General features: G+C 34.2%; 1 protein-coding gene across 4 annotated transcripts in view; it reads right to left on the bottom strand.

Annotated features, from left to right (window-relative positions):
- The window catches only part of LOC126771828 (rap1 GTPase-activating protein 1), a 296244-nt gene that overhangs the window by 99444 nt on the left and 184373 nt on the right, over positions 1-12427 (bottom strand). For all 4 annotated transcript variants that reach the window (XM_050491952.1, XM_050491949.1, XM_050491953.1 and 1 more), the window contains one exon: positions 9279-9420. In XM_050491952.1, the coding sequence (XP_050347909.1) occupies positions 9279-9420 (142 nt within the window). The remainder of the gene's footprint in view (positions 1-9278; positions 9421-12427) is intronic.

Here is a 12427-nt window from a genome sequence, read left to right as displayed (position 1 = left end):
AGCTCGTGAGGCTGCCCCACCAGGCCACGCATAATCTCGGGGTGGACCGTCGTGCCGGTTGGTGACCGGTAGGTGGGGTCCCGGCGGCCACTTCCGGGGGGGTTCGGGGGCCCTTCCGTCCGGCGGGTCAGTGTATTTTTCCTTTTGGCAACCACTTGGGGAAACACGCCTCCACACTTTGCCCATCCCTATCGTGGCAATACATCGCTCGCTTCACGTCTCTTTTCCATTTCATTTTTCCCAAATAGCGCAACAAAACAGAAATAACGGTCGTACAGCGGTGCACACCCCCACCATACCCTCGCTGTTTGAGGTCGAGTTCGATAACATCCGAGGACTCCACACTAACCTCAACGCTGTCCACCACCATCTCGAGACAGCACGGCCAGCAATGTTGTTTCTCACGGAGACACAAATACTCCGTCCTGCCGATACCAGCTACCTTAATTATCCCGGCTACACGCTTGAAGAATCCTTCAAAGCGAAAGCCGGAGTATGCTTGTTCGTCAGGACGGATGTTTGCTGTAACCGACTGCGCTGCTTGGAGGACCCCTCCTTCTCCATGTTGGTGGTACGTGTGGACCTGGTTCGTCAGAGCCGAGTCTACGTGTGCCTCTACAGATCCCACAATGGTGACTTGGAGACAAGCCGATTATTTGACCATCTTAGTCGGGTGGCAGATGCTGCGCAAGAGCAATTTCCAAACGCGGAATTGTTTTTTTTGGGGGGATTTTAATGCTCACCACGAATCCTGGTTGAAATCCCTCAAAACTGACCATGCTGGAAGGACTGCTCATGCTTTTGCTCTCACACATAACTTGACCCAACTGGTTGTACAGCCCACCAGGATCCCAGACATTGATGGGCAAGCACCTTCTCTACTGGACCTTCTGCTGACTTCTCACCCGGTGGAATATCAGGTTGTGGTTCAGGCTCCTCTTGGCTCTTCGGATCACAGCCTTATTTCTACTAGAGTGCCACAGGCCAAGCTGCCGCCACTAGCGGTATGCAAACGTCGCGTTTGGCACTATACCCGACAGCTAGTGCCGCTGCTGTTGCTGGCGAGATCATGCTGGGAATGGAATACTACATTCCTAGCTCAGATCTCGTCAGTAGGAGTACGCGTAACCGTTGGTTCACTCGTGAATGTGCCGATGCTGTATCATCTAAGCAGGCGGCATATCGCAAGTGGATCAACGGCTGCATAACCGGGGCATCTAACATTGACTCACTGAAAGCAAACTATAATAAAAATTCCAAGTCCTGTAGAAAGGCATACACGAGAGCGGATGCACAGCGCATTGTACAGATTGGTCATGACCTTGTTTCGCATCCTACGGCTTCTGGCGTCTGACCAAGTCTGTGCAAAACAATTTCTGCCAACCTTCGCTGCCACCGCTCAGAAATCCGGACGGATCGCTAGCTCACAGTCCGCAAGAGCAAGCTGATCTCCTGGCTAAACTCTTTGCCGACAATTCCGTCATCGATGATTGTAGTGCACTGCCACCTACAATAACTGCATGTGGCCATACGATGCCTGACATTAAAATCAGGCAACGTGATGTGCGTGCGGAGCTGCAATCACTTGATGTACGGAAAGCTAGCGGTCCCGATGGAATACCAGCCATAGTGCTGAAGAAGTGCGCAGCGGAGCTGTCTCCTGTGTTAACGCGCCTGTTCCAACTTTCTCTCTCTTCGGGAAGTGTGCCGGAGGCTTGGAGAAGAGCTAATGTGCAAGCGGTTCCCAAAAAAGGGGATCGGTCTGACCCGGCAAATTATCGGCCAATAGCTATCACCTCAGTACTTTGTAAGGTGATGGAAAGGATTTTAAACAACCAACTGATCCATTACCTAGAAGATCACTCTTTAATTAATGATCGTCAATACGGGTTTCGACCAAAACGGTCCACAGGTGATCTTCTAGCGTACGTAACGCACCTCTGGGGTGAAGCTATCGACAAGCATGGAGAATCGTTGGCTGTCAGCCTCGATATCTCCAAGGCTTTCGACGTGCCGTACGCATTATTGGCGACGTAAAGGTCACAAACACCCTTGAACCTTTACAATTGCGTCGTGAGATAGCAGCACTGAGCGCTTTCTATCGACTGTATCACGGCGAGTGCTCTGAGGAATTATTCTCTCTAATTCCTGCTTCCCCCTTCCTTCTTAAGTCCACGCGAGCTGGTTCTCGATGTCACCGCCTAACTGTGACATCAATTCCATCGCGAACAAAGAAATTTGGCAACTCCTTTCTTTGTCGCACTTCCAAAAAATGGAATTCCTTACCAGCTCACGTGTTCCCCTCCTCTTACAACCCGGGTTCCTTCAAACGAGGCGTGAAGACGCATCTTGCGGGCCGGCAAGGCGAAGGCGGCTAGTGCAGAACGTTTTTCCCGTCTGTACTGGCCGTCGTCGCGTTTGGACTCTACTACCACTTACCATCAGGTGGAGTAGAGTCATTTGCCCTCCCGGCGAATGTAAAAAAAAAAAAAAATATATGAATTATGATGACTTACAAGTCAACTAGTTATTGAATATAAAATCCTTTAACAATTAGGAAACTGGATCCAAGAGGAAACTGACAATAAGTTTTTTCTTTATTAGATTAGGCCATTTGATAGAAAGTCACCTCTACATAATATTCTTTTGAACAACAGGCACATCTGGTTCAGTCAACATTCCGATTAAGCCAACAATTAAGAGTTCTAACTCGGACAAGACCAATATGTTTTTGTTGCTTAATTTGTCTCGTGCTCAGAAATGGAGAAAAACATCGTAAGGAGTCCTGCATGTGTCGGATGATGTTCTGCCGCATGTGATCCACCGACCCGTAATGGGACTGGACGATTAACTCCAAACCTTTGACTCAAGAGCACAGGAAGTTTTTGTGGCAAAGTTAAGCCATATAAAAGCAATATAAAATATAAAGAACACTCTTTTATTATACATCTCAGATATTTATGAAAGAAATACAGAAGTACATATTATATATATATATATATATATATATATATATATATATATATATATATATATATATATATATAAATAACTTTATTTACCAAAACGAAACAAAGACAAAATTATGGTACAAAACCATAAAAAAGAGTTAACAATATGATATTTGATAATTTGGTGAAAAGGTCGTAGTCTCAGCTAGGCTGTTTTTCAGTCTACGCCTTGTACATATGCTGCTAACACAAACATATTAACATTTTGGATAGTTTTATCATTATTTATATATGGATTGATGTTCAAAAATAACTGTGTATCATCTGCGTACATGTGGACTAAACTAGTCCACAATAAGTCGACGTTATCCGTCAATAGCGTTTTGTTCCAAACTTAGGGTTAGAAATTTGCAATTAATTAAATGGGCAAGTGATGCAATAAAAAATAATACATACTACTATTTATAAATACGTATACAAAATATTTTTAGTTTTTCTTAAGTATATTAATTCTTTATTTATGTCAGCACTCAATGAGACATATGTACTTTATAATTTACTTTATTAAATTAGGCTCATTTTATCAGAAATTTTATCCTACCGACTAAACAGAAATGAAATAAAAGATACTTTTTGAATATGTTTATAAACAACAGGTACCTACAACAAATGAGAGAAAATACCACTATTGAATTGGAATCGACATAACGAGACCTAATAAATATTTTATCAATTAGAAATATGAAATATAAACATACCTCGTCAAAATTGATATTGTAGAAACACCGTAAAATATACATCACACGCGTGCGTCTAAGAACCTTAATCACAAAATAATGAAAAAAAAAATAAAATAAAAAAAAAAACGAATATTGAAACACAAGTTAGTTTACTCTATAAAAGTAAAAGGGAATGTCAATAATGTGTTAATCCACGAGGCCATCTTGAAATCATCTCGCCATTTACTTTCAACCCAGGGTCGAAGATGGGCATCAAATATATATATAAATATTTTATTATTCAAATTAGGGCGGCAGACTATTAAATGTGCCTGTTGGGAAGTTGTCGACACCGCCCATAGACAATACACTGTAAGAAATATGAACCATCCCTTACATCGTCAAAGCGCAACCACCCTTGTACCTGTAGTTACATTAGATCACTCAGCCTTTAAGCTGGTTGGCCGGTTGAATTTGTGTGGATGGTATCTACCCAGACGGGCATTCAAAAAGTCCTTTCACCATGTTAATAAATAATTAAATTAGAAATAGTTTTTTTGTATTTTATATAATAGTGTAAAAAAGGAATTTTATAATAAAATTTTAAGGAATTGGAAAAAAGTATAAATTTGCTTTATGTAAAGTCAACTTTTTTCAACTCCTGTTATATTTGCTTCCTTCGAATTTTTTGTCCATACTTTTATTCGGGATTATCTTAAAAATGTAACTGGCCGTCACGTTTTTTTTTACTTACTGAGTAGGTAAGGTTATACGTCTAATACGTTTAGACGTACCTAACAAATATAGTCGCATTGCAATATTTAGAAATAAAGTCTCAGCATTCATGAGTAGGTAAATGCTTGATGGCGTTCTCAGGCGAGACAGAGACTCTTTTGTATTTTTTTGTTATTGGTAATTTGGTCTTCCTACACTATCAAATGTTCATGTTATATGCCCCTGGCATATTATTCGTTAAATTTCAAAGCGGTTTTATTTATTGCAAACAAAAAACTTCTGAACCGGATTTTGTTTTAACAAGTCATTAGATTTGGTAACGACTCGATAATGGCTACATCATTATTTGTTCACTAAGTATATGACACTAAACATACTTTCACTAAAATATAATCATAAATCGCATAAATGCAGGCTTTTTATGAAGCATAACTTACTTCAAAAAACCCAGAATCGAACTCTGGGAATTTCAAAGTGCAACGAATTGTCAGAATATCTACTTATTATGAACATATATATATATATATATATATATATATATATAACATATAGAACATATGTTCTTTTAAAACAAATATATTTTGGCGAAAATATATGACGATTCTCACAATTTTGAATCGTTTTATAACTTTTCATATAAAATTGAGGTGAGATAAAAAATATATAATGTATTTATATATAAAAATATTGACTTACTCGTCACATATTCTACCGTAAAACTGCAATACTTAGTATTGTTGTGTTCCGGTTTAAAGGGTGAGTGAGCCAGTGTAACTATAGGCACAAGGGACATCACATCTTAGTTCCAAAGATTGATGGCGCATTGGATATGTAAGGAAAGGTTTCATTTCTTATAGTGCCAATATATAAAAAAAGCGATTGTAGCTTCTGAAGTGGAAATACAGATTATAAAACATAAAATCTTAATATAGCATCTTAACAAGGAACTAACGATGAAAAGTAAAACGGAGCAATCTGTTGATGCTTAGAATTATGTATCGCGTGACGGCATGCGTAATATTTTTATTAGCGCGTGGCGATCTACGATCTTCATCATACAGAAGACACAGACAATTTTTTTAACAGCTATATTCCTAAGCGTTCCATTTCACTTACGTTATTTATTTAAAAATGCTTGACACATTTCGATATGACTACGAATCATCAAGATTCAAACTTGTTTTATTTTAGTAGCACCCCTTTAGTCTAGTACCCTTACAAACACTGAGTTTTTATTTTAGAAGGCTTTGTTAATTGTTAAGGTAAACCCGTTTCGGAATATAAATTGTACCGAGAAGAATCGTCTAAAAATTGCCACCAAGTATCGAAGCGGTGATCGACTAATACAATAAAAGACTTCATAACACGGTGTAAATGTCACAACGCTCTTCACTTGAGAATAAGGTTCGAGCTTATTTCACCGTATCGCTCTAATTCGGTTTGGATACACATGTGATCAAATTTTTACCCGTCATATGTTTCTGCACAGCGATTTTAATAATAATAATATAACCACATTTCAAGGATTCTTGCTGTATTTCTAGGACATACTTGAATTATTTCCGGTGTGATAATATTTTATAAACAATTTAATTGCTTTAATGAAGGAAAAACGGTTCATTTTCCTGGATGGTCTGTCAACGTCTGTAAAAATCGGGTTAGGTTAGCTTGGCGCCACAGCAATGCAAACGTTTATATTGATATCGTCGTTAATTGTGTTGTTAACCGTTATATCAATAGGTAAATAATAATTATAATTGTATACTATTCTAAAGCACACAGTTATATAACTGTGTTCATATTATCTTATGTCTTTAATTACATTATTGTATATGTAGATATATATTATACATGTATGTATTTCCAAATACATAAATAAAGTTTGGCAATTATTATCACTAGAAAATTTTATAGTTTAAAAAGTAAATATACAGAAGTAAGTTTTTAAAACAAAAAATAAAAGACATTATGACTGACTGCGTGCAGCATCAAAGAAGTGTGTGAAAAAGTAAACAGTGCGAAAAATACTTAAAGACAACAAGAAAAAAAAACAATAAAAAAAAAAGAGTGACCGAAGACAAAACGAAATTATAATATAAAATACATTAGAATATATAATAAATGTAAAATACATTAGAATTAAAAAAATAATATATTGTGACCATTTCATACTTATTTTTCTGTTTACATAAATAGTAACAATATTTTAGTTTATTGTATTTACTATTTCGTTAGATCTTATAATTTTCACTTAGGACATCATAAAGAATTGTATAAAATGAAGTATTTTTAACAAACCCAAATATAAAAATATTTAACCCTATTTAAAAATAGAGTGACATAAAACTAGCTCACTTTTTTTCATAATTCAGTCAGCATGTTCAAATTCTACAACTGTTTCACTTTAAACACGAATTTCTTAGAAACGAACAAAGGATCGAGTTAATGCGAGCTTCCGTTCTAAAACATTTTTAAATCTACCGTAACATAAACAAACAAACACAACGTGCGGCTTATATAATTACAAAACATCTTTCAGTTCGATTATAATTTGGCTTTTGTGATTTTAATATTTTAAAATCATTTATAATTGTTTGTAGCGGGCTGTTTACAGCAGAAAATGATCGTAAAATTCAGAAAGTGATAAAGGAAATTAGCTATAATAATTATAAGACTACATGAAAAAAAATAGCATATCCTCAAGAATTGATTTTTAATATTTCACGAGTAAGGGGCGAATGGAGTTCATACAGAATAATTGTTATTCTGTACTGCACTGCACTACTTCGTCTTCAACTGTAAATGAATAAAATATTATATTCAATTCAATTGACGCTGATGTTTGGACTTGATATTTCGTAACGTTTAATAAAATGATACAACCTCATGTTGTGGACAGGGCCGGTTGCGGACACATTTACATTTGTTGACGGACGTTCGAATTTAATTTGTTTTTTTTTTATTATTGAGATTTTAATACACTTTTTAACTTTTGCATGATAAAAATAAACTACATCAAAATTGTAACAATCAAAAAATCATGTCAATAACTTCACAGAAAACCACCGCACGTTTTTCCTTTTCTCAAAATCCGTGATAAGCATCGAAATATTTTCTAAATTCGTGAACAGTTTTTTATGATCACTTTCCTCTTGACTGTTAAGGTAATTAGCCTTGATAAAAGTAATAATAATGCCTCTGTTCATTTCATAATTAAAACCGTTTGACATCTTGAATAATATTATACTAAAAATCAATAAGTTAAAAACCAGGAAGGGTGAATAATAAATTATGCCGGCAATTAAATCTTACAAATTCCACCGAACCTAATTTTATGGAACAGTTTGCTCTTTATAAATATTCAATTTGCGATGCATATCTTAAACAGTTAAAGCAATTTATTTATAAAAAAAACGGCATCAAGGAAAAAAAATAAGCAAATAATACATTAAATATTTTAGATTAATAATAGATCGAATACAACGGGAAACTTGCCAAATATTAGAAGTATCAACTTATTTCAGCTATGTCCAAAATATTCTATAAGAAAAAGTAAAGACACAACAGGTACGGAGTTTAAGGCATAGGGCATGACGGACGTTACAAGATAATTCTGCCACGCTCCGCTTACCACCCCACGAATCTTCATACCTTTTATCATTTCCGCCGATTATTTTTACGAACCGACGAACCAGTGACAGTTGAACTCGAAACGGTCATTACTCTAGCTGGGAAAATGATTGACCGTGTCTTCGAGAAACGGTTATAAGTCCTGATTTTTTTTTAAATAATAGCTTGCATACTGGCAAAGAACTTTAAAGTAAGTTTTTCACATTTGCCTGTACACATTGAAATTGTAAAAAATAACAACCAATCTTATGTTATCACTAAATGCCCGTGAACTGTACTGACTGACTGTACTACACTGACTCACTCACGCTTCAAACTCATACATAGCAATAAAAAAATCGATGTTTATTTAGTTGGTACACAAAAACCTATATTCCAATTGCTATATTATGCACTACAAACAGTTCTTGACTAAAATATCCAATTTTACATCCTATATCCAATTTTACATCAAAATTGCAATTACAATGTTGCCGATATTCAAACGCCATTTTTTCACACATTCATGAATACAATAGATTATTTGATATCTATCCCAAAGATGTCATATAAATTCAAGCTCGAATTTGTTTTATTTTAATCTATACAACTCCTGCCATTGGAATAGACTATACTTTGTAGTAACATTTGGCAATTGAATGTTACAAATTCGTACATAATTAACTGTGTGTCAAAATAAGTAGGTACCTAGTTCTTTGGAAATTGACGCTTCGAGCTGGTGTTTAGAAGTAATTGTTTCCTTTTCAAAGTTTCCAATTAAATATAATAAAACAACTACGTATTTATTTTAAGTGATATATTACATTTACACATGCATTGTGTGAAAACATTTGTAAACAATTGTCTTTAATTCTCTTTTATATTTCGTTAACTAAATAATAAAACCTTATGAGTTGAAAAACACCTTAATTAATAGTAAAAGTTAATTTTTCCTGCTTCTAAGTTTTAATCACAATTTTGAAATTAAGCATAACATTAATTAGAAACCTAGATGGTTGTTAAGACGGATGTTTTTCTAAGTTTTAATTTCGACAGCACGAATTACTCATGAGCTAAGGTGCTCAGAGTAATTATAATTTAATTAACAATTGTTTTTACTACTATATACACAGAAATCACTAATTAATAAATGCACAAATATAATAATTATGTATAGTAATACTCTATTAACAGAAATGACTGATTAATAAATGCACAAACATAATAATTATGTATAGCGAGCACTATGAAAAAAATAACGTACCTGAGAAAAATATGGCGGCAGTACTGCCCTCTGGTCGTCCAGCCTGGAACATTGTACTCGTTCAAGCAACTCGAATAGTTCGTGCTGAGCTCGAGCGCTACCCGTTGTCGTGGAGCTCCATGGCGCCGCAACGTGCTGCCGCCTATGGAAAAGTATAGGAACTAAGTACGTGTCTGAGCTAAATTGTTGTTGTAGTTTTGATGTAGTCCGTTGGATGGCGCTAGTTGCATTTTATTGTTATACGTAAAAAAACGTTACAATTGTGCAAATTTATATAATAGGAGTACCGTTTTTTATAATAATAATTATTATTAAATTTTATTCGTATTAGGATAATATTTTGATTACAGTTATGACTTCATTTTACTGGGATAAAAATAAAGACCTATTATTTTATTTTGATTTACGGTATAAGTAAAACCACAGTTAGTACAAGATATAATATAATTATTATTTCTAAGACCTAAGCTATGGGTTTTTGTGCGTTGAAACTTGTGATTTGTGATCGTGTATCGCCAGCGAACATATGACTTCTATCGCAGTGTAAATACCGCGTACATCATTAATTTCTTTTTTTTTAAGTGCTAACATACTAGAATTCGATACGAAGACATAATATGCGATGTACAATTGATGCACATAGGAAAAAATCGTTTAATTACTTTTATATTAACTATTTAATATACTTAGTTGAAAATCTATTACTAATTAAATAATTTAAAATTTAGTAAAGATATGGATCTACTTTATTTGTTTAATTATCGTTATATAAATAATTCAATAATATTATTTATTCATATGTACCTACATATTGCGTAACAAATGTTACATAATATCGAATACAACTATCCTTTTAACACGAATAATATAAAATATTTACATTGTCAGAACCAATAAGCCCGAAATATATTACGATACGTTATTATTTATTATTATTACCTAGATAGGTACTTAATTATTTACGGACACACGATTTTTGCGTTAAAAAACTACGTAATGTACATTATGCATAAACATGCATAAAACATTATTATTCTCTAGCAATATTTTACTAAACAAGCTAACAAAAAAAAAAAAACAAGGAAAAAAATGAGTTAATATATTTATTTTTTTTGTATAAATCGGAGTCTGCTATTTTATAACGTAACAATGTTTTCAAATGCAGAATTGAATTTCCTTTTTAATCAGACTCTGTAATAGATTGATACAGTCAAAAACTAGGTCATTAGTTAAATGGATTATAGTCATTAGTTATAAAGAATTTAAGTATTTATAAAAAAAATAAGATAATTTTAATCCTTTTTTGAAAAGGCTTTTCTAAGGACTTTTGAATCATACCTAACATGGTTAGGTAAATGAAATATAAAGCTACCACCGTTTAGGACTGAAGAACCGATTGTAGACCAGTTACAACCAACTCAATATAACTACTAAGTTTATTGCTGACAGCGGATTGACTAATTTAATAAAATTATTTTGTTATATTATTATATAAATTAAACAAAATATATAATTATATTGGCTACAATATCGTATTATTTATAACTGAAATATTATATTTTCATAGTTTACACTATGTAAGTATAAATTACAATAAATGAAAATTAATACATATATTTTGTATCCGATATTCGTTAGAAGCCCGGTGTACTATCAATGAATAATGTCCTAATTACAATCATGAAACGGCACGAGACCAACATCAAATATTCAAATTTTGTAAAGCTTATTTATACAAGGATATAAACGATGACAGTACGGCATAACTTCCCAAAACCGGTACTTTGTTTGTATTTTAATGTTTTAAACACTACCGCTCGCGAGCAGCCCCATCTGTTGTCCAGTGAGCCAACCTAGTGAAAATTACACATTCAGAACGAATAATGGCTCGAGATCTGTGATTTATTGAGTCAATTAACTGACCATTCATTGATCCCCTTTACAGCTACGCGTTATGACCTAAATGGTTTTCGAAATTAAATTCGTTCCCCTGCTCGATTTGTTGCAAAAACCGGTCTCAGGGCATCTCAATCAAGAAATGTTTGTTTTTCGGCTGATTCTAATTTCGTGGCGTTGAAGGGGCGTGTATTGTTGTGATTCATGTAATTCGAGGGCAGATGGTTCATTTGCAACAATTATTGTTTTCATTTAATTAAATTTATGTTATTATTTCCTTATGGAAGTTTCTGAAACATGGAAATACCGGTTTTAGTTATAATACATAATAATACACAAAAACAAATAACACAAAAATAAATAAGGCAATTATTTAGTCTTATCGGTATAAATTGAGTTTGTGTTAATTTCGTAACAATATCACCAGTTTAAGAGAAACACCGAATTTATACGGTCACAATTAATGTAAGTGACCCAGTAACTACAGGCACAAGGGACATGACGTCTTCGTTCCCAAGGTGGCGCATTGACGATGTAAAGGATGGTTAATATTTCTTACAATGCCAAAGTCTATGGGCGGTGACCAATTACCATCAGGTGACCCATTTGTCAGTCTGTCTAACTAATACAATAAAAAAAAATCCCGAACCTATGCTGACACAAGCTATAATCATTTTTAATACGTTTGTTTCCTTCTTTCTTTAAATTACCATTACAACAAACCGATAGGATTATTTTTTGCGACAATTCCAGTAACACCTAGTAATCATCCCACAGCTGAACATAAGATTTAAGCTTTGGAGTTTATTCTACCAGGCTGACAATTTAAGTGTTGGTCACATGTGTATTCTCAGATTTTAATCCGTGTCCTTTAATTGAATCCACTTGTTCTATCTACTGGACATCTTGTTTGTGATAAAAAAAAGTATAACGTTGTTATTAATTAAGTCATATAAAAAAAAATTAACGAACAGGTTTAATGTAGTTTAAAAGCGTTGTGAATTATATTAATATGGGCACCTGCCATCCTAATCATTACACCTACATTTTCTATTAACCGACAGCTATAGTTAAAATTGATCGTATCAACAATCGTAAGTTAAAAGCTCGATAGGTCAGTCAATGTCATAGTATGTTCCTTAATTGTTTGTATTTAATCGCTGACCACAAAAAATAAATATCCTATCAATTTCGTTGCTCTGTCGTACTTTTTTTTTCTATTAATTGAATGTAGATAAATATTAAACAGCCAA

Source organism: Nymphalis io, chromosome 11, assembly GCF_905147045.1.
Source record: "Nymphalis io chromosome 11, ilAglIoxx1.1, whole genome shotgun sequence".
Classification (NCBI taxonomy): Eukaryota; Metazoa; Arthropoda; class Insecta; order Lepidoptera; family Nymphalidae; genus Nymphalis; species Nymphalis io.
This window is presented reverse-complemented; position numbering and strand designations above follow the sequence as displayed.